The 24,269-nt window shown below is 36.9% G+C and overlaps 1 protein-coding gene across 3 annotated transcripts in view; it reads right to left on the bottom strand.

The window, feature by feature from the left end:
* Positions 1–3,133: 3,133 nt before the first annotated feature.
* Pus1 (Pseudouridine synthase 1) overlaps positions 3,134–24,269 on the bottom strand; it is a 46,110-nt gene continuing 24,974 nt past the window's right edge. For all 3 annotated transcript variants that reach the window (XM_083143274.1, XM_083143275.1, XM_083143276.1), the window contains 6 exons: positions 21,883–22,162; positions 19,397–19,563; positions 12,559–12,829; positions 9,953–10,053; positions 7,730–7,884; positions 3,134–3,313 (listed from right to left, as the gene is read on the bottom strand). In XM_083143274.1, the coding sequence (XP_082999400.1) occupies positions 3,149–3,313; positions 7,730–7,884; positions 9,953–10,053; positions 12,559–12,829; positions 19,397–19,563; positions 21,883–22,162 (1,139 nt within the window). In that variant the 3' untranslated portion in view covers positions 3,134–3,148. The remainder of the gene's footprint in view (positions 3,314–7,729; positions 7,885–9,952; positions 10,054–12,558; positions 12,830–19,396; positions 19,564–21,882; positions 22,163–24,269) is intronic.

Here is a 24,269-nt window from a genome sequence, read left to right on the forward strand (position 1 = left end):
GGTAACTTAACGGTTAATGCAACGAGTGACTAAAATAGGGATGTAACAAATTATAAGAGGGCGACAAAAGATAGGAAGCGATAAAAGATAGTGGGTGACAAATTTTAGGGGAAATGAATAATGAGTGGGCAAGGAAAGATAGAAGGCGAGGAAATATAGAAAGTGACGAATGATAAGGGGACGACGAAAGATAAGAGGTGTCAAAAGATCAGGGGCAAGGAGTGATAAGGTGGCGATGAAAGATAGAGGGGCAATGAATGATGAGGGAGCGACAAAAGATAGGAGACACTCAAAGATAGGGGGTGACGAAAGATATTAAGCTACAAATAATAAGGGGACAACGAAAGATAGAGGGTGACAAAAGATAGGGAACGAAGAATGATAAGGTGGTGAAGAAAGATAGGAGGCTGATGAAACCTTAGGGCAATGAAAGATATGGGGGTGATGAAACAAAAGGCATGATGAAAGGTAGGGGGGACGAATGATAAGGAGTCAAGAGGTAGACAAATGATAGAAAGCGGCAGAAGGTAGGATGCAGCAAAAGACGAGAGGCTGGAGCGAACATAAATATGGATAACGAAGGATGGGGGTGACGAAGAATGGGGGAGGGGCGACGAAATGAACTTAAGGTGAAGGACTAGTATAATATTACTATGGTACTTGGTATATCAGAAGATTCGTGAGGCGACCGCCCCTTCCCAGAGGATCTAGAAGGAGCATAGAAGGACAAGAAACGATTTTGTTAAAAGCCTGCAAAGTCTCTATTCCATGTTGCCTCCTCACTCATTTTATTCATGCGTAATCACTGGGGAAAGGCCATAGAGAGGGAGAGAGAGCAGCTGACCCTGACATGTACCCCAGTGCCATTAGAACCATGCCGAAAAAAATTAGGGAAACTACAACCATCAATCTTATTAGCTTGCTGCAAGGGTGGATTAAAGGCTTGAGGGTGTGATCGCACTTCTCCTACACCCACGCCTCACAAGGGCTATATTATTTTATTTTTTAGTTATTGATAAATTTGCAAAGTTGGAATGAAATACATGAAACATTGTGGCATTTTATGACATACCCCCAAGAGCTAACAATTAGCAACTGTTGGAAGTGACAGCAGTGCTTTTTTTGCCTCTTGGTGCAAGACACAGGTTAAGCTGCTCCATTCTGACATCATCATTGTTCCCAACAGTCACATCTATTGTAATGAAAAATCAATTTCTTGTGATTTTTTAGAAATCTGTTATAATCATTGTTTTAATTGAAGTAAAACAACTTAAAATGATGTGTGTGTTCAACAAAAGTTGTAGCATTTTATACAGTGTAAGTGGTGTTTCCAAGATCTGGGGCCAAGGGTCCAGCTTTTTTCTTTTTTAATTTAGAATGAATATTCCTTTCTATTTTTGTCCTACAGTTAAATAAAGATGAAATTGGAGAAAATGATAATATACAGGGTGACCTGTAATTAGATGTATTCCCTGAAAGGGGTTAAAGTAGAGGCAATTTGCCATAAATTTGACCATATGATACCCCGTCCGAAACCGAAAATTAGAGTTTGAGATAATTGAATTTCTATTGTTTTTTTTAAATGACAATTTTCCACATAAAAATGTGAACTGAGAAAAAACAGCTCATTGTATGGCACATATTTCAGCGTTTTCTGATAGCTAACAAATAAGTGGTTCGTTGAAAAAAAGTTTGTCCCAAATAACTATCACATGTAAGTAACGAGTGGGTCTAAACTTACAAGTGATGATAAAAAAATGCACTCTTAGTTTACTTGGCAACATATTAATAACTTAGTTTACAAGACACCGATAAACTCGTGAGAAGAGCTCAGGGAGAGGATCTTAACAGCTGGTCAACACATCAAGGACACCATCACATCACGAGTTAAGAGAACAAATGTACGTAAAAACATGCATGCCTGCATTCGTAACAGAGGTGCCCACTTTGAGCAATTATCTCCAAAACTACTAATTTTCGGACGGGGTATCATATGGTCAAATTTATTGCAAATTCCCTCTACTTTAACCCCTTTTAGGGAATACATCTAATTACAGGTCACCCTGTATAAATTATCACTTATTAAGTAACAAGGCTGCAAGATAGAATAGAGACTTTGCAGGCTTTTAACAAAATCGTCTCTTTGTCCTCTCTGTGCTCCTTGATTTTTCAGAAGGCAAACTTCAAAAGTGTACCAGTGACGTTACTTCTAATCTTGAACGCCCAATACTTTCAGACACTATACAAAGGAAGATATAATAAGAGTGTCATGCACAGGATTTCCAAAAGGGGAATGTACTTTATTATTAGAAGTACTGGAACAAAGGGGGTTATGACTCCTACCAACCCTCTTTTGGCACGTCACTGACCACAAAACTGGAGATCATTCGGGACGACACTACTTCCATCCTAGAACATGGCTATTACACTTCTTTTCCAGGTTTATATACTGCTTGTTTGATGTTCCTCACTTTACCAGTGAATGTGGCCTCTGCAGAACGTGCACTTTCGAAACTTCAGCCAATAAAATATTATCTGTCAAATAGTGCTCCTCAGCTAAGACAAACGGATGACTGAACATTGAACACACTGTGAAATATTTTGCTCATGCCAAAGCACACAAGCGAAAGTTTTAGTTTTTGCAAATAATTATTTTACACTGAATTCAATATCGTTACTTATTTCTTGAATCTTGATTGTTCTACATTTGATTTGATATGCACATTCATTTCATTACTTGTTTTGTTGCAAAATGCAAACTTCTTTCAATAAACGCCAGCCACACAATTTTCCAACTTGGAAACATTTTAAGCATGTAATTCATAACTGTAACAATCCTCAAGGCACAAAAAAAAATACTATGGCAGGGGGGGGGGGGGGGGAAATTAAGACACACATACCTGGGCCTCCACCAATCTCCGAGAGAACGCCTTTAATCCACCACTGTTATCCATCTTATTTTATATTTCCCTTCAAAAAAGGAGGCTTTGGAGATACTGCCACTTGTATATATGTGTGTTTTTAACACCCACCATTTTAAAAGTTACGTTTTTCTCTGCCAGCCTATATGGTTAAAGTAAATTCTGGTCAGTAACACTAGAACATTATTACTGCTACTCCATTCATACATATATACTATATACACTTATTATGTTGATAAAGGATACGACTTTTCCTTCTTTTCGGTGGTGATGATGGTGGGATAAATTTGCTCTTCCTTGAACTTTGAAATTGCACCTTCAACATCATTCCAGTCCAGCGGGTCGTGAATTCCATCACTGCCATAGCGGCGATTGTACTTATCATAATGGACCTAAAATGAAGAGTTAAATATTAATGGCTATGATATGAATAGTTTAGTTTTCCATTTTAAAAAATAATAATACATCTACCCCGGATGTGAAACTTGGTCCCTTACATTGAAAGAGGAACATAAATTGAGAGTATTTGAAAATAAGGTCCTTAGGAAAATCTTTGGACCTAAAAGGGATGAGGAAACAGGTGAGTGGAGAAGGTTACATAATTTAGAACTACATAATTTGTATTCATGTCCAGATATTATTAGAATAATGAAATCAAGAAGACTTAGGTGGGCAGGCCATGTGGCACGAATGGGAGAGGAAAGAGGAGTTCACAGGATTATTGTTGGGAAACCTGATGGTAAGAGACCTGTAGGAAGGCCAAGACGAAGATGGAGGGACAACGTTGAGATGGACCTAAGGGAAATCGGTAGAGATGGAAAAGAGTATATAGATCTTGCTCAAGATAGGGAAAGATGGAAGGCCTGTGTTGCTGCAGCCATGAACCTTCGGGTTTAAGAAGGCTAGGGAGTTAGTTAGTTACTTAGTTACATCTACCCTGCTCAAAACTCATTATCTCCTTATTATTACTGAAGAGCCTAAAAGTAAGATTTTATAAGTGACATCTTTACTTTCTGGAGATTATACCATATAATAAATAATACTAACCTTTAAATGTCAAGCCATGACATTTACCTGATGAGGTATTTTTATAAAGAAAATTCCCTGACTTGTAACTAGATATCAGATTTTAGGTTTTTAACCTATTTTTTCCTTTACATGTGTGTAAGAAGTAATCAGTTATGTTTGCGTTTCATTAACAAATGCAACAACTGATGTAGTTTTATAGTGCCTAAAAAACGATTTTGCTTATATATTTTTAAAGGTTTTACAATATTTTATTGTCAAACAGAGGCATTACCTTCTTTTGGTCATGAAAATATTCAGACAAATGTATTTGAAACATACTCTCTGTCAATTTCCATTCCTCCAAGTGCATGGTGATTTTTCAAAGCTCTAAACAAAGCAAAATGTCTGGTGCCACAATTCAAAGTGCAAACTTCTGTGTGGTCTTGCTCACTTTCACGTCATATCAGTGCTTTGTGGCATTCATGCCTTGCAAACTAACATTTCAGCATTAAAGGTTGCACCACTCACTATGTTCTTGTTGAAAGATTATTTTCAGCATATCAGATGATCCTCACAGGCAAAATTGCGGAGTTTGACTGTGTATAACATGAAAAAAGATTGATGCCTAACTATACGGCGGAGAGTGGATTTTAATAGCAAATCTCCAATGGTAATATCTGTCATCGGGCAGCACACATGACGTTATGCAAGATAGTGTTTTGAACCTACTTCAGGATTTTTCGAGCATAACAAAATTTTTAGGACCTATTTTAGGATTTTTAGAACCTATTTTAGGAACCAAAAAGCACACTTGTTAGAACCTAAAAATCCTAGGTCCACTTATAAAATAAATGTCCTTGCTTTAACATGCTAGTACCATGTTAATACCAAAATTTTCAGTTTTAAAAAGCTCTTACACTATGTACTGGAAACCTCATGTTAACACTAGAAGCGCCAGGATTTTTTACTACCTAGAAGCGCCACCTCCGGTCAAAATGACCGGTATTTAAAATTTGTCCATTTCTCAAAATGGATATTGCCAATAATCATCTTATTACTGATAAAACAAAATATTTTGTAAAGAAATACAAAAATATCATGAAACCCAGCGATTTTTATTTTCCATGCACTAATTGCAACAATAAATATTCATTTTCTTCAAGGAAATAAGTTTCCATTATGAAATTTCACATATTACATTTTTTGCATTTCAGTACCTTTTCTGCACCAGAAACACATTTTCCACAAACATAGTTGTTGCACATTGAACAAATGTCACTCGTTTTGTTTTCATTGCACTTTGACACCTGGCATTGGTGCCTCTTTCTGGAAACAGAGCCACTTACATTCTGTGCATGTGATATTGATGTTGACAATATTTTATTGGGCTTTGCATTCAAATGTCCTTCTCTCAGTTCCTCAGCTAATTCTATCAAAAAGTTATGTCTCGTAACATTCCTCCCCATGACTGCCTTGTAAACTACCCATGCATTTATTGCTGCCATGTACACATGTACCGGCCATCTACGTGATGAAGCACGGACTGAATATTTGCGTGCCATTTGATCAACATCATCAACACCGCATTTAGTTTTGTTGTAATACTTGATTGTTTCTAGTAGTTTCTTCTGGCTTTGCAAATCTACTTCTACATCTGAATGCACGGAGCTTAGGATTAGAACATTTTTGTTTGTTTTAGCTTGGTATGCACACAATGTAATGTCCCCCTTTTTTAGGAAACATGTTTCATACACTTGTGTTCTAATGTTCACAATTTCATTACGAATCTCGTTTCTATGTTTCTTCATAGTGCTAATTAGGCTCGTCTTCTCCTTTAGCTTCTCAGCAAGTTTTAGTGATGTGAAATGATTGTCAGTAGTTATATTTCTACCCGCATTTAGATAAGGTGAAGTAATTCTCAATACAACATTTTCAGGTACAGTAACATTATAATTCCTTGATTCATCTTTCCCAAGGTATGGAAAGGCATTGCACATGTATTTGGAATGTACGTCCACTAGCATCCAAAATTCTATACCAAATTTGTCTGGTTTGTTTGGCATGTACTGTGTAAATCTAAACCTCACTTTCGAAGGAAACAATTGTTCGTCAACTGTCAGATTTTTCCCTGGGGTGTAGCAACTCCTACAATTATAGCTATAAATTTGTCCCAAATTTCAGAGCACAGTGCAAATTTATCAGTTTGTAATCGTTCAGATCTGGATGATTTTGAATCGAATCTAAGATATTTCATTATTTACCTGAATCTGTTTCTTGACATTGTTTGTTGAAAGAAAGGTGGCCCCAAAGAAGTTTTCCATAAAAAATCGTAGTCTATAGAATTGCACCCATACACTCCTCTAGCATACAAAATAGCCAGGAAAGCGTCAAGCTCTTGTAATGACAAACGCCAGTTGGGTTGTTGGTTTCGAGCTGCTTCTTCTTCCGTACACTTCTGTATGTGTCGAAGCATGGAATCGTCTACAGTAAGATCTGGGTCCTCGACATCGGATTCATTTTCACTAATCTCCTGTAATACTTTTAAATATTCCTCTGGACTGAGGACACATTGTCTAGAAAAACATGCTTACAAACTGCACTGTTCAAACGAAACTGAGTCTTCACTTTCTCCTTGTTATCAGCTTTCACAATACGCCAACATATATGGGCGAGTATAAAAGAGAAAGGAAGAATAGGGGTGGAAACTGTAAGTTCAACGTTAAAACCGAGAAGTGGTTTTCCATTGAAATACATTAGGGGTCAAAATGACCGGCAACGGCGCTTCCAGGTATAAACACAAATATTTCCATTAGTATTATTTTTTTTGTAAATAACGCACAGCAGTAATAATGTACTGCAAATTTTAGGAAAAGTCACAAAATTTCAACGCACGAAGAATTTTTTTTCTATACAAAGCTAACTAAGTAACTCTCTAGCCTTCTTAAACCCGAAGGTTCATGGCTGCAGCAACACAGGCCTTCCATCTGTCCCTATCTTGAGCAAGATCTATATACTCTTTTCCATCCCTACCTATTTCCTTTAGGTCCATCTCAACGTTGTCCCTCCATCTTCGTCTTGGCCTTCCTACAGGTCTCTTACCATCAGGTTTCCCAACAAGAATCCTGTAAACTCCTCTTTCCTCTCCCATTCGTGCCACATGGCCTGCCCACCTAAGTCTTCTTGATTTAATTATTCTAATAATATCTGGACATGAGTACAAATTATGTAGTTCTAAATTATGTAACCTCCTCCACTCACCTGTCTCCTTATCCGTTTTAGGTCCAAATATTTTCCTAAGGATCTTATTTTCTGTACAAAGCAGAAATTGAAATTTGAAAAATGGTCAAAATGACCGGCTTGGCGCTTCTAGTGTTAAATCTGACTTACCTTTCTCCAGGAAACTAGAAGAAACAGCAGGAAACACATTACACACTTAGGTGTGAGCTTCCGACCCTCTCTCAAGGTCATCACCACCAACTTTCTCCTCTCTGATGCTGGGCCTGGGAGTTGGTCGAAAGCTTATGCGTTTCTTCTAGTTTCCTGGTGACAACGTAAGACAGATGTCACGTTATTCAAGAGAAATAAGTTTATCCAACATTGTTGAATAATAACATAAAACACAAAAACACTTTTATGTAGAATATCTGCCATCAGCAAAGAAGGGTTTCATTTTTATTCCCAAATCCTGACTCTCTTCTACATTTTTTTTAATGTATTTTCAAAATTCTAACTTTCCCAGGATTGCAAGGGCAGTGAGAACACCGCATTTGTAAATACTTAGTGACACACTTTGCACACACCTCTTCCAAAACAAGTCCAAGGCCTGGCGCTACAGGAATGTCCAATCTCTCAGTTTTCCAGGCTTTACGAATTGTGTCCTTTGTGGTAAGGCCTCTCGCAACAGCTATGGCAATTCCAACCATTTTCCTGATTTGATGCAACATGAAGCTTTGTCCTGCAAGTGAAAACAAGCCAAACTTAATTAGTTCTGCAAAGCAACAAAGAAAATAATAAAGTAAGTAGGGCTAAGCTCATACTCAGTGGAATTTAATCACTGATGCCAGGCGATACTTTACTAGAGGCTGGGTGTTTTGCGAAGACTACAAAAATGTAACGTGCCTCATTCATGGAATCTAAATATCTCAAAAATTATGTATAATTCTCTTCCTTTCTTTTTCCATTTTGCCACAACATTGTGGAAGAAAATTATTCTCTCCTGTGAAATTATCAATATTTTAAGACAATGGCATAATTCCCTTCAAATAGGTACATATTAAAATTAATAATTATTCTGAACTACAGCAACATGATCAGGCCATTTTTACTCTCCAGGGTTGAATTGAAGCTGGGTGAGTCCCAGAGCCGATTTATGAAGGGACAAGGTAGGAAATGTTCCGACCTTATGTCACCCACCCCAGGAATCGAACACAGGTCTCCCGCATGGAAATCAGATGCCCTACCAACAATACCACAGTTGCTCTTCACTTTGAACTGTTATAATTTTCAAGAAAAGGCATCAGACTGATTCCACGTCAAATCACCGAGGCCATGACACCCACCGATTCAGATTTTAATTAAACTCGGTGAATTTGTTAATAATGCCAAGGTATGAACACATGAAATTTTTTTCTTCTGTAGACCCCATAGTTACCGAGAAACATGGAGCAAAAGTTTCAGTGCACGGATCGGTCATTGCCGAGGCCATGGTGGTAACCAACCTGCTGTATTTAATAGAAAAAATATATATCTCAAGAGTCAAATTGACATTTACTTTGATTTTTTTTTTATCGAAAGTTCATAGACATATGTATATTCAATTTAAAAAGTTGTCACCAAGATTCCTTTACACTGAGAGTCAGAAAAAAATCGTGTATTGTAAATAATGTTGATTTTTTTGTGTCACTGCAGTTATCATGCCAATTTTTCTTTCAAATTCAAGCTTAAAGTATGTTCTAAAAGCTATAAAATAAAGTTAGTGACTTTTTCACCGCATCTATTAATAAATCTTCATAAAAACAAATTTTATGTACATGCATATGGGTCATTTCATGACAAATCACAAAAAAATTAACTTTTCAACTGACCACTTCAGATTTTCATGAAAATTGGCAGAATAGTAGAAGACATGAAGTAACTTACATATGTAAAATTTTAGCCCTCAGTGATAACTCAACAGCAGGGTTGCCAACATTATAACAAATGTAACATTTAAGTGCTTACAAGATCAAATAAAGAATTTGTAACTTTGCTTCCAATTTTGGTATGACTTTCTTCTTGGGCTGGTTTTAAAGCTAAAGGAGCATAGTTTTCACAAAAGATATCTTTACATGAAAATATTGAAATTTTCACTTCAAGGTCACACGATGTGACCTTTGATCTCGCATATATAAACATATATATGTTCGGGTTGAAAAGTTTTTTTTGTGCCGAATTAACAAACTGGATGTGACGGACATTTTTGCTCATGCACAGCTCAAAGTAACATAAATACCACAGAGATGTACATTCTGAATTTGAACCATTAAAAAAATAATTACATATTTCTGCATTGAAATGCTTTTGACATTACTGGCATCAGTTATTTTTTACTTGACACTTACAATTGGCTTCAAATGCCATATTTTACCTGAAAGAGCTGGCCACCCTGCCGCGTAACTCAACAAAAATGATTGTTATAAATATTAATTTGACACAACAAATGGTCTTATGTCTTGTGCTGGTAAAGATATGATTATTCACTATTGATCTTAAATAGCACAGTGATTGTTTCTGCAACAGGTAAAATTTCACAAAATTATTCTTTCCAAGATCAGATCCAATTGAGTCAGAAGTATTCCATCGTATGTTGAACTTATTGCAACTGATTTAACAAATATATGTGTTTTTCATCCTATCCAATTGGGTCTGATGCAAACAAGAAATTTATTAATGTTACCTGTTACAAAATAATCAACATGCTGTTTATATCTATATACTGAATAATAATATCTTATTCTTGGACAAAAAATGTAATCTATATTTACCTTTAACCTTTATAACAGCAAACTCAATCCCATCACGAACAAAAGGACCTCCACATTCAAAGTTCATAATGTACCTGTGGGCGCTAGGATCCATGGGTTTCCTGAAAATTAAAGTAAAGACTAGGGATATCTGAAATTTGATATTGCAATATATTGTGAAGAAAATATCATCACAGACAATACGATACAATATTTTCTCCAAGTTCTACAATTTTGGCTGGAATTCTATTGATTAAATATAATATTTTTTGATTTGGAATTAGAATTGTTGGTATTTGGATAATTAGTCTTGTTTGTATATGTCAAATTGATTTAAAAGCCTTGGTTGCATATTCATCTGTGGCTAATAATCAAAAGCGGTAAATAAAATGACATTTCGCTGTTATAGCGGTGAAAAAGCGGCACATAAAATTACATTTTGGTTTTAAAAATGTGAACATAATCCGAAATATGCATGCCTCTATATATCATGTCCACGATATATATTTTTTTCAATATTGCTATAAATCATCTAACAAGCTGTGACGTGGTATTTAGGTTTAAACAAAAACGTTTAAGAACACTTATTTATATTAAATTTTCCAAAAAAAAGTTACCAATAATGACCACCTCATATGAACATTGGGCATTCAGAGGAAAACAGGTTGAAATCTTAACCTTAAAAAAAATTCCTACTCAAAACCTGATCCCCTCCCCTTTTTATTAACTACTAATAGGTTAAACCCCGCAGTGTCAACTACTCATAATTAACGTGGATCTTTTATGTAAGAAACCAATCCCCTAATTTTACAGTTCTCTCCCCCCCTTTCTGTATTATTGGATAACTGATCCAGTTATTACGTGATTGTCTAGGTCCGCAAATACAGAAATAGTTGCCCCCTTCCCCAAGACTTTTTCCGTCTCTTACACGTAATCCAATAGGAACTCGTAAACTTTCATATTCAAGCACCTTCATATCAAACACACCTGATAATTTATCATTGTTATTAGGCAAATGCAGAAATAGTCCTCGTTGAAATTTGTAACAGTGATAGTTTTATTACAAGCAGAAATTGTGAAATACGATCGGACAAAAATCCCTTATCCCTTTATACTGTATACATTCATGGGAAAATCCCGTAACTCTCATTTTACAATCTTTATATTTTTACCCGCAAAATATGAAATCCCTTTCCACACATATTTGCAAATTTATATACAGTTTAAAATCACAAAAGCAGTAAATGAATGGTGCCGATAAATACAACCCTAAAATACTGAATCAGTCTAACACATGCACTCTTATTCATTTACGAAAAAGGTGGCCTGGACGATCGGAAACATTTGGTTATCAATGAACATCTTGTTAGATGCATATTTAATTCTAGCCAGAAATCATGACATGGAATATTTTAAAGAAAAACTAATAATTGATTTTAAATTATAATTAAACTTACGTAAGGAAAACCAAGCCTTACCAGAACAAACTATAAAATCAAATTAAGCACCAATTAATATTCTATGTAAGTTAAACGGCGAGTCAAAATGGTATAGTCAAATTCAATGCATCTCGTATGTTTCCGATCACCTGCCAACGGTCGTAACTACCTGGAGGGAAAAACCTCCTTACCTTATGTTATTGGAAATACCACTGCAACTGTGTCTGTCTGACCAGCCTCGCTTGCTACGGAAGCAAGGGGGGGGGGGGGTGACTTCTCAGTGACGGTACATGCTTCTCCCGCTAGGGGATACCACCTTGCCAGATTGCAACTTTCAAGCGTCGCGAATTATACCAACAACCTCTTCGTAATATATGGAAGAGGAGGGTGTGGTGGAGCTTTCGGAAGTAGCACACAATAATACAAATGATTTACCATATTTCTGTGTTGATTTGCATGGAATGTTAACAGGTGCACATGTTCATGCAGAGACAAGAGAATTATCTTGTGATATTGCTCAATTAACCTTTATCGTCCGAAGCCTCACATGCCTGTATTCTCGTTGAAGTCGTCACCTTTTCAAGCGCATGCTTTTCAAAAAAAATCATAACTCGAGAACTAATTGTCGTAAACACATGAAATTGGTTGTATTTTCTTTTTTAAAGACAGGGCTTTTAGTGGAGGTAAAATTTAGTGTTAAAGGAAAAAGAAGAAGAAAGATGATTTCTCTTTAAATATTGGCCCCTGTGACCCACTCAAGTGAACGAAAGAAATGTAGTATATAGCAGTGGTACATTCCTACAACCGTTCAAACTTTCGTAGAAATCAAATTGATACTTCTTGAGTAAAAAAAAATATAACATTATATAAAGTGGCAGTGTTGCCAGCTATAGGACAATTTCCGGAATTGCACTTTTAGCGTTGGCTCTATAGATGCTGGGTAGACCAAATTTGCAGGGAATCACGACAAAAGACCACCCTATGACAATATGTAATGCATGTACTGCAACTTTGAAAAAAAGATGCAATGGTTGAGAAGTTACAGCCTTTATCCCATAGTAACAAAAGGGAAACAAAGGGCTTTTTCAAACGGCACTTGTTAATAATAGTAACAATGGCTAAAATAGTCTGTGAGGAAACACGATGATTCACAACGTGAATGCACAAATATTCCAAAATCTCACTTACTTCTTTGAAGTGAAGTTATGAAAATTGTGTGTGCCTTCCAATACTTTTAATGTGTCGTTGACACCCGTCAGGACTTCTTCTGTTATTCTGTATTCTTCCGTAAGCTGTTCAGACGAAGGGGCAAAGGCAAACGTCGGCAGCATGTAGGAATATGTTCGAGCGTCGCACGAAGATTTACTGTTGAAACCTTTTGTTACTCGTTTTATTCCCATCACTCTAATCTGCTCTGGCAAGTAAGCATTGATTTTATCCACTATCGAACCATCTGTTGCTGTAAAAGAAAAAAACATTCTGTTAGGAATACCAGTGCAAAAATCAATAATATTAAATTTCACAGAGTTTGGTATTTTTTAGGGCTATGCAAATACTCTTAAGAGATAACACGAAATATGAAATAACGCATTGTAATGTAAATTTTGCATGTTTCTGAAAGGTTTGAGGCTTGTTTTCCTACTTTGTTTTGTCACAAAATGATGCAAAATGAACTGCAAAATGCGAAATAAACTCTTAAGCACATGCAGTACAGTTTCCGCAAGGATCTTCCCTCCATGGCAATGTTGCCAACTGGCTCTTTCATGCACTTGTTTGGCTGTTAACTGGGGCACCTGCCCCCATGACACATTGTAATACCTTCACTGGCTCTGGATCACATAGACCATTTTGCACCTAACATGATATTGGCAACATCGGCCCACCCCTAAAATTCTTTATTTTCGATTTCATACGACCATCGGTGGATTATTGAGATGGGTGATGTCACCGGATCTAGACGGTGAAAACTAAGAATAAATTGTGATCACTTTAAAGTTAACAGTAATAGTAGCGCCCTTTGACAACTAAAATTACCTTAGGCGACACTTTTATCTAGACCGACCGGGACTGTGGCCAAAAATGCCATCGGTCAGCACATGATAAAATTACATGTGTGAAATACATACTTTTAAGATGATATTCATTTTCCAGGGAAGGGGACGTGGCCCACCTTCTGCGCATAAGTGAAAACATTATTTAAAATTTTATGCTATTAAAATTTGCTTCAATGATATTTTGAAGTTAGATTCTTAGATTTTGAGTTAATTTGAAAAATTATAAAATCAGTAGCCATTTTTAAAAATTTTCAGAAATAAGTTATCATATTTTCAGAAGGGATAAAAAAGCCATCAAATTTATTTCTGAGTAGGGTAGATCATATATCTAAGTTCATTTTAAAAATAATTCTGTTGGCGTTGCACCTTTCCCTTTCAATGATAATTCAAATTTTAGTAAACCATGTTCTCGGTCCAAAAAAATCATATAAGAGTATTTTATTAATTTATTAGTGTACTAAAATATAAATGTGATACGTTGACAATTTTTTTCATGGATCCTTATTGTTTGGTTAACATTGTTGTCAAGTTTCAAAAAACATTGAATAATTTAGAAGGGAGATGGAATTACTTTTCTAAGACAGTGCAGCTCACACTTGGGAGTTTCTGGAGTTTCACTGAAAGCTTGAATAGCTATAAAAATTAAACCAGACAAGTTAGAGACAAAAAAATGTATGTGGTTTCTCACCACCATGGAAGGATTAAATGTGCCAGTTTAATGGGTACCATGGTCTGGTTGAACTCACATGGAATGACCCATAACCGAAATGTCAAAGGACTAAAATATTCTTACTTGGTTAAAAGCTGAGGCTGTAAAGGAGCATAAGGACAAAGCACAGTTCTACAGAGGATTATACTGTCCGTATAGCCTTGTTAGTTTGCAAAATGCAGGCTATGATCTTTGGGTGGACTACGTGGGTCACCCCTTACACCCCATAGGACAGGCAAACGATGACAGAAGTGGATATTCTTTCTCTATTTCCTTGAACATTTTTTCAAGAGTTAGGAAAGATTAAGTCCAGCTCCTTTCTTTTTTAATCTTCATGTCATCCTTCTCAAAGCAATGACCACACCCAGAGGAAGGCTGGCTGCTGACAGACAGATGTAGCGATGATTTCGACTGTCAACAGGGATTGAGTAAGGATGCCTATTCATGGCAAACAGAATAATGGAGTTGTAAAAATTCCTGTATCGACTGAACTGGTAAAATCAAAGGTAAGTAACTCGCCACGTTATAGTGTTCCTACAACACCTTCTTGCCGAAACCACGACGTGTGTCATGGTTTGACAGCCGAAAGCATTGCCACATCTTTGTCCTTTCTCGTCGCTCAGCAACCAACGTTCCTCTGGGTATGGTCACTGCATCACCCAGCGGCATGTGTGTGAGGGAGGAATGAAGACAAGAACGTTAAAAAAGAAAGGGATTGAACCGAATCTTTCACTGCTCCCAAAAAATGCTCAGAGGAATGTCCACCTGCACCCTGTTATGTTTTAAGGTGAGTGAAGGTGGGAGTGGCAATATCCTCGGCAACTCAAATCTGGTCCTCCTCTGCCTATGTGCACTACACCCCTAGATTTATGGCTGTGGTTTTCTCTCGGATTGGAAAAAAGAAGGATGTTATAGGTTGATAAAGTTTGTACAAGAGGCATATCATAATGATTTACAATTCCGAATGCCATTCATCCCATGGTTGACCATTGGGCTTGCCAAGGCAGTCACAGGTAGCTAGTACCTTAGTGTGTCACCTGATATCAGCACTGAACAGAAGCAGGCCAAACCAAATCATGTGATCCACGGTGCATTTCCTGCACCACTGTCGGTGTGTGCGCGGGCAATGTCAGTTACAAATTAGTGGTTAATTCATGTAAAATTGAACATAGGTTTGTTATTTACACTAAAACCTCAGAAAGAAATAATGGAGTCATAAATAATGTATGATCTGAAATAATTGATTTATAAATATAATATTTCCTTTAAAAAAGATGTAATGGAGGTTAAATGTCTGAAATTGTAATATTACTATTTAGCTATCTGGTTATGGCAACTACTATGTTACACTATATTAAACATAACCTAAGTTAGGTGAGGCAGATATGCAGGTGCACTATGCTAAAAACTACAGCCTAGTCCATCAAGACGAGGTGCAGAGTGCATACTGGCATTGGCATCATTCACAGGTGATCCTATTTACATGTTGTATATGGTATGAACATGGAGTAGCATCGTATGTTGTTATCAGTGATGATTTATCTCAGGGGTTTCCAACTGGCGGCCCGCAATGTCTTTTTTGCGGCCCGCGAAGCCAGATTGCAAAATACATTAATTTCATGTATTTTTATTAAAATACGTTCTATTTTTACTGAAGGAACGGAAGCTCTGTGAAGAAAGACAATATCACAGGTAGAATTGATTTCTCAGTCAATAATGATCATCAGAAGAATCTAAAGTGACGTAACCTTCTCTTCACGCCATGCATTCCAGATTCCACCCCTTCCCTATGCGGAATGAACTCACCCGTCAGATTTAATAAAAAAAAAGGTAAAAAAAGGTAAAGTGTTCCCCTGTGCATAGCACAGCGCCATGAAGGCGTATAGGGGGTGTGGGGGTAACGCCCCACACTTTCTTGATCCGGTCGTGAGTGGGGTTGATGTGATCAGCATCACGCCCCTGACCGCCTTTACCCCCCAGGGTTTCCCCCAGGTACCCATGTTATTCGACGCTGGTGGGCACCGGGGCCGCTTCCACCGTCAGATTTAATGGGAAACATAAATGGGTTTCGTAATAAACTGAAGATTTTCAACGTTACTTTGGAGAGAAATAACCTGGTCCATTTTCAAGCTGTCGGCGGCTAGCAGAAGATGAAGAAACACTGGACTTTTCTGAAATCAGTGCAAATATTAAAGAAATAATGGATGAGTTTGACTCCAGATTTAAAGATTTTGAAGTACTTAAAAGCAGCATCCAGCTATTTAGCAATCCTCTTGGCGTTAATATCGAAGAACAAGAAGCTTCTCTCCAACTTGAATTGTGTGATTTGCAAGGCGATGTGTTCCTTCAAACTAGCCAAGAAAAGGGGCCAGAGTTTTTCAAATACCTTTCAAAGGAACGCTTTCCAAACCTTCGTAGTTTTGGGCAAAGAATGACATCGATGTTCGGCAGCACATACACGTGTGAAAGTGTTTCTTCTTCAATGAAGTTCATCAAGAACCGCTACAGAAGCAGACTGCTTTACCTTCTGAGACTTTCAAATACAGAAATTGAAGTGGACATTCCAACTTTAATAAAGGAAGCAGATCGGCCTCAATTTTCACATTGAACACTTAGTATGAAGGATTCTTATCTGTATTGTGTGTTTTTCATTTCTTTCAATTCATCCATAAGTATTGGGTTTTGGTGAAATAAATTGTAATTATACAATTCTGATTTGTGATATCATCGTTTTTATTGCCTCATTTTAGAAAGTTAGGTCATGCGAAAGTACTACATTTTCAGTTCAGTACTTACAATTTTTGTAATTTTTAATCCCCCACCCCCCAAAAAATGCGGCCCGCCAATCAACTGCTGGATATAATTTTGGTCCTCGGACCTTTTGAAGTTGGAAACCACTGATTTATCTCATTCTAAAGAGTCACCATGGTTATTTTTGAAGAGCATTGTTTCAGACTTCCAGGCAAATTATCTGAAACTGGATCACATCTATATTTTTTCAGACAACTGTACGGCTCACTTTAAGAGCAAATTTACTGCCTTCAATATGTGTTATCTTTCAGACGACTTGTCTGTCACAACAGTGGAATGGAACACCTTTGCACCATGACATAGAAAAGGTCCAGTAGATGCCATAGGTCAAATCAAAAGCACTGTTTGGATGTCGGTCACAGCCAGAGCCAGGCAAATTAATTCTGTGCAAGAAATTTATTACTAAAGCCCAGATGTTCAGGCACTGAAAAGTATTAAAAATGGTAGCGAAAAATTGAAAAAAAGAAAGCAGTGTAGGTCGAAAAAAAGGCAGTCAAGTTTCAGAAAGAGGTAGTGAAAATTGAAGAAGAGGCATTAAAAACTGAAGAGAAGGACTTAAATTCTTCTTAAATATTTAAAAATGTATCTACAAATTAACCTAAACTTAGCAAATATTATTGAGCTGTTGTTACGTAGGGTAAACAATTCGGATTTTACTTTCAATATTTACGATGCCCAGCATCGGTGCTCTCGTCTATGGAAATCCAAATCTTCTTCCCAAGTAGTTCAGCACTCACTTGGTATTGTCTCTTTTGCATACTTGTGCAAGAAAGCTCTCAAAGACTGATTTTCCACTTTCCACAGCGGTATAGCTGCATCAATAAATGCTTTGCATAAATCCATTGAAAACTCGGATTTTCGGCTGTGATCTGTCAGAAGTTCTGGAAGCTGACATACTTTCTTCTGTCCGATCTTCCTACTTGCAGCTGATTTATGTTTCTCCGACAACACATGTTGGGATATGAAATATTTCTTCCCGTGGTTCACAGCTTTCTCATACACTTTACACAGAAGAACTGATCCATCTGTAGAAAAGATGTCGGTTCCAAATTCAGACACATAGCGGTTTAACTTGCTTTTCAAAGGCACACTTTGTCTGGGAGGCATTTTAGCATGGTTCTGCACTCCAAATTACAGAAGAGAACTGGCAGCGAACTTCAGTTCAAGAAGGCGAATTCGAGACAACAATTGCTTATCGCGATGCGAGATCAAGTACGTTTGTTTTGCTTCAGCCAGGTAGTCAGTTGTGTTGTTGTTTCTGCGAAACCGATAATGAATGTAGGGTGATTCTGCGAAACCGATAATGAATGCAATGTTGCCAAACTGCCTGGTATTGAATTTAAAACTTGTGCATGAATTGTTGCTGTGTAAATTAAATACGTGGTGGCTTTTGAATAACAAGGGTTATTGAAAAACAAAATCAAATAGAAGAAGAGAAATATAATTTTAAAAAATACCTTGTCGGAATGACAAAAGAGGCAAAAATGTTTGAAAAAAGCAGCGTAAAGTGAAATAGGCCAAAAAAAAAAAGGCAACATAAAGTATTGCTTAGAATGTTGAGAACCTTCAGATCGGTGTACTTTTGTGTTCAATTTTTGTCTACCAACGTTGGAAACGAATAGGCATTTTGCCTAAAATCCAGGCTCTATTTATGACCATGCCGTCAATTTGTCTAAAACTGTCAATGTGCTTTTTGTAACCCAAGCTGATGTTGAAGAAACAGCTTGCCTACTCCAGAACAAACATTGGGTGTTTGTCAGTGATATCCTTGGAATAAGGAACTTCCATCACTTTGAGAAATTGGATGAAAATCATGTTTTAGTTGCTCTGACAGCAACTTCCAACTTGAAAAAATACAGGTTTCTTCGAGATCAACTCAGCAACCAACCATACAAACATTAGCTCAAAGGCGTTACAAATGGATTCGCTCAGATGCACCCAACCCATTTTTCCCACACAACCACCTCAAAAACCAAGCACAAACCTTAAGTGCATGTAAAAAAGCACGCCTGTGCATGAGGGTGAGAATGAACGCCTTCATAGATGCGGATGACGAGACCAGCAATGGGCAGCACCAAAATCCCAATGTGTGGCAAAAGAAGGAAGTACTATGCCAGAGAGGCTGAAAAAGGAACCACGCCACCCACCGCAAGACAGTACATGACTGTTGAAGTCACCAGACAGGTGGTGAAATCGATTGCGAACAAAAACAGCTCAGAAAAATGAAACGTGAACTTTTTAGAGTAAGTTGCCTATCACCACGTAAACACCAAACAGATATGTTTAGATACAATGTGAATCAAAATGTCAAAACATGTAAAGAAAAAATACATACATATATATATATATATATATATATATATATATATATATATATATATATATATATATATATATATATATATATATATATATATATATTAAATAAGAACCGGAAATGTGACATACTTACGTAATTTTAAAGATACTGTCTGTCTTGCAGCAGACACTCCTTTGTCTGTTCTTGCCGCTCTCTGAAAGTGGATGGACTGTGGCAGTTGATAAGCTTCTTCATTAATGAGGTCAGCCTTCAGCAGTGCGCTCAACAGGTCTTCTTCTATGGTCTTTGTTCCTGGATTCCTGCAATGCAAGATTAGTCTCACATCCGTGCAATTCATGAGTATGAGTTATTTTAAAGAATTAAATCAAAGAATTTTGGCAATATTACATACACAATGAATTTAAACTTGAATTTAAATTTTTGGGTGTATCACAACTTAAAGGCTATTTTGCACCCATCACGTTATACAGGGTCCAGCCCCTTACCATAACTAAAATAACTGTAACATTGTCAACTAAAATATTAAAACATTCTGACCAGTTAAAAGCTGAGACTGTAAAGGTGCACTCAGCACGCTTATGGACAAAAATCATGGACAACACACACAGAATTATACTGGCCGTAGGTCCAGACGCCAGCACCTCGTTAGTCTGCAAAATGCAGTCCAGGGTGTACTACGTGGAACTGAGGTAGACAATTGGGTGTACTACTACTACACCACACATACACAATGAAAATACTAAATTTTTATTATCCAAATATTGTCGTTGAACCACTTCCAGCAATATTTGCATCTAGGAGTTATTTTGAAAAATCATTCAGGAAAACAGTTAACATTTAAGGCAACTGTATCCTCCTTCGCGTCTCAAGTTTTCTGTCCACTGTCAAATAAAATATGAAAGCCTACCACCGTGGCAAGAAGAGTTTCGTCAGCCTTATTCGTTAGAAGTACGTAGATCACATTTCTCGCAGCACGCTGTCATCGAGTTGAACGTGCTAGTTCAATAGCTCTTTTTGCGTATGGGTTCGAGTTTTCTTAGAATGCAAATATACTGTTTCTAAATTACGTATAAATGTTATCATAAGATATAATAGAACTGGCAGGCAATAGTAAAGTTTACTAACTGGTAAGGTACAAATTTGCATACCTAAAAAACCTACCCCCCTCCCCCACCAAAGTGAAAAGCTTAAATCACATACTGCATAACTGACCCCTTCCAATAAACAAATTGAAACCTACTAAACATAATTTTACAAATATAATGTGGTATTTATTTTTGTACTATTCATCCTTTACTTAAAATAATTATTTTTCTTAATTGAAACAATTCAATTGTATTTCAAGGAAAACAGCACATGGAAGTAGTACTTCCTGCAACACTCGGAATATTGAGCAGCTCTTTACATGCCAGAAGCAGCAGCAACCTTACTTGTTCACGTGCAAAGTGACAACAGTGTTGCCATTATTTTCTTTCCAGCCCTTGTATTACAAGTTTTATAGGAATGCTTTACAGTACTTGAAATAAGTTAGAGCATTGAGAAATTAATTAGCACAGTCAATAGCCAAACCAAGTATTATGTACAGCAATCCATGCTTTGCAGCCATTTTTTGTCTACAGACACAGAGTTCAGGTAGATTTTCACGTTGAATGGAGTCGGTTCGTGCTTGAGACCTCATCTTCCCAACCCAACAATGAATTCCGCAGAAAACACAGCAATTAATCAGTAAGCCTTTGAAGTATGCGACGGAAATTTAATGCTATCACGAGAGCTTACGAATGTGTTTACACTCGCAGCATTCCATACAGTATTTCAGGTGATTCAACTTCATAACCAACTGGAATTTCTTACAACTTCACTTCACAAATTAGATTTTTCTGCTTTGATGAATATTTCTTCAATTTAAAAATTCAAAGGAACTTAAATTATTATTTAAATGAGTAATAATGAAGATAAATTTGGTTTTGTAATTCTAAAGTTTACGGGAAGCGGCCAGCAGAGAAAATAGTCAAGTAGGTAATAAGAGGGCAGGTTAATATTTCTACGATGCAGTGGAATAATAATTTTTAATTATTATTTTATTTTCATGTATTTGCAGAGTTCCTAATAGTATGATGCTGTCAGCTGGAAGACAAGATGCAAGACAAGATGAGCGGACATTTGCCTCTAGTGCCACATTATAAAATAAATAAATATACGTATATTGTTCCGCATCTTAAAACTGTACATTTCTTGCCACTCGAAAGATCAAAATTAATATTGTCCCAAGTTGTAACACAATGCAGACAGCAGCTACGGAATCTTCAATATTAATCAACTTTTACCAAAAACAGCGATGTTGTTATTTTAATCTTAAAGCTCGTAGTTTTTTAATACAGGTGAGGTACTCCTTGTAAATGTTTTCTCATGCCTTGTTTTTAGTAAATAGAGTGAAACCCTGATTTTACATTTTCCCACATTTTAAGTTTCTTCAGCTTGGTCCTCTGAAAAATGTAAAATAGAGATTCCACTGTAATCGGTCCTAAAAATACATTACCGCTATAGAAAATGTTGTCTTCCCTTACGTGGAGCAACTAAGCTTCACTTGTCCACACAACCCACGGAAACTAAGACCTTACCTCTGCATTCCCAGAAAGCCTTGTCCTGAGTACGAGAGAAGCAACGCAACCTTCCTCCTCTTCACTCTCTCTGCATCCAAACACTGCCTCTTTGCTTCCTGACTGCCATCGTCACTGCACGTTCGTTTCCGAGAGTCAGAATCTGAATTTGACGACCCATGCAACAACGATGCTGAATGTTCACTGATATTTACAGTTGTTGCTGCGTCACTCATTTTTCTAAACTGATATTTACACTGCTGTCGCACAATCCCATAAAATCTCACAAGCACACTGGGACCTAAAATTAAGGAAAGCAAATAAAAGGATTCAACAGATGTTAATATTTTTAATAGCATATTCTGTTAATGCTACAGTTACATTATGGATAACATAAGAATGTATTAGAGATTTTGTATGGCCTCAACAATGGCGTAGTGGTAACATTGTCACCTTGTAATAAATAGGTCCAGGGAGGCAGATTCCACTTTCAACTGTAGTTCCAGTCCCGATTAGCATATCTGTGCATAAAGTGAAAATCAAACCTTTCTTTTTGTTAAGATTTTGTGGAAGCAGCACAGACAGATTTATACAAGGGTAAGTCAGATGAAACACCTCCATAATTTGTTTTTCTCTACTAGATTTTTGCATGAAGGATTGCAAAATTTTGTTGTGTTTGAGGAAACACTTATTGATCATTAACACACAAGTCCTCCAAAAGTATCTGGTAAACTCAGAAAATGTATATTTGGGATGCACATGTAGTACATTGTGTACCATCGAGAAGTCTTTCTACACAAATGTCCACACTGCGAGGCCTACATTCCTAAACTTCACTTGTGTGGTATGCATGGACACTGGATTATCATTCGCCAGGAAATTTCTATAGGTTTTAAGCTTACAGAGGAAAAAAAAAAATCATTGCTCTTCACTGGTGTACCGGAACCTCCGTAACAGGCAATGCAATAAGTAAAATTGAGCTGACCAGATGCCGATGTATCGATATCGGCCAATAGCAGTGGTATCGTTATCGAAAGTATAGTTTGCAATTTATTTGCCGATACCATAAGATACTTTTCCGGCATTTCAGTCTTTCACGGACTTCACAAAAATGACACGGAACACTTTCACAGTCTAATTATCCTGGAAATCATGTAAAATTGGACGTTTATTCTCATTTTGCACAATTTAAGTGTGAATAAATGAAATTTTCCGATTACAGAACATGTAATTTTACACTGTGAAACAAGGTAATTAAAAAAGAATGGTACAACTTTACATAGTTATCATGACATTACTATTTATCATAGAAAATCAAACAAGGCCTGAATATAAAGAAAAACTCTGGAACTTTTCTTCTCACTAAGTGCGCTTATGTTGCCTTGCTGCTGTTCCACCAGCATCGCCAGTGTTGCAAAATGGTTAGTGACCAGTAGAAGGTATAGTGTGTGTTGGAGCTATCAAGAAATGAAGCACTCACAATGGTGCAAAGACATTTCCACGTGCGTTTTGGTAGCAATGCATATGTTTCACCTTTCCGAAAAATTTGTTAGTGTCTTCGAAACCATGACTTGCTGTCTCGTGCATAGCATGTACTTGATTATCGTTTGGAAGTTTACCGCAATACATGTGGTTCCCATGTTGAATCTTTATAATGTGAGTAAAACTTCCACAGTTATTCTTCACATTGATGCCTTGTCTGATTTTCTATCATAAATAGTAATGTCATAATAAAGTGTAGAGTTGTACCATTCATTTTGAATTACCCTGTATAATTCTTGTATATTTTAAAGTAAAAATATGGTATGGTATGTAATTAATATTAATCAATACTTTGAACAACTTTTAATTATAATAGTTTTCAAATATTGGTATCAGTGGAAATCAGAGTATAGACATCGGTATTGGTTGAAAGTGGTACAGGCTCATTTGGCTCACCCTTGTTTTTAGCATATAGGTGGACTAAGAAGCATGAAAAATAATTCTATAAGATATCAACATTTCACACAAAGTGCAACTTTCACATCTTGGCATTTGGTGTGATGTGTGCCTGTACAACAGACCCCCGTTGCAATCGTTTATACACCAGATACAATCTTTGCTGGCTCTTCACCCTGTACTGGTTCTTTTCATGTACCAGTATATAATGGTTCTCAAACTTTTTTCTCATTGCACCCTTTAGTAGTAACTAAACATCTAATGTACCCCCACAATACGTTTTCTCTGAATCATGGTTTTTGGGGAATTTTTTTGGCTGCCTGTTTGGGGGGGGGGGTTGTTGGAGGTGTGTAACTGCAACAGAGCAAAATGGCTTTCAGGCTGCATGTAGAAAGATAGTAAACAAATAAATATTAGAATCTTACGTCCTACTGAGTGTTCCTACGCTTACAATCATTATGATTAGTTAC

This window comes from Lepisma saccharinum, chromosome 21 (assembly GCF_977018435.1).
Source record: "Lepisma saccharinum chromosome 21, izLepSacc3.1, whole genome shotgun sequence".
In the NCBI taxonomy this organism is placed as follows: domain Eukaryota; kingdom Metazoa; phylum Arthropoda; class Insecta; order Zygentoma; family Lepismatidae; genus Lepisma; species Lepisma saccharinum.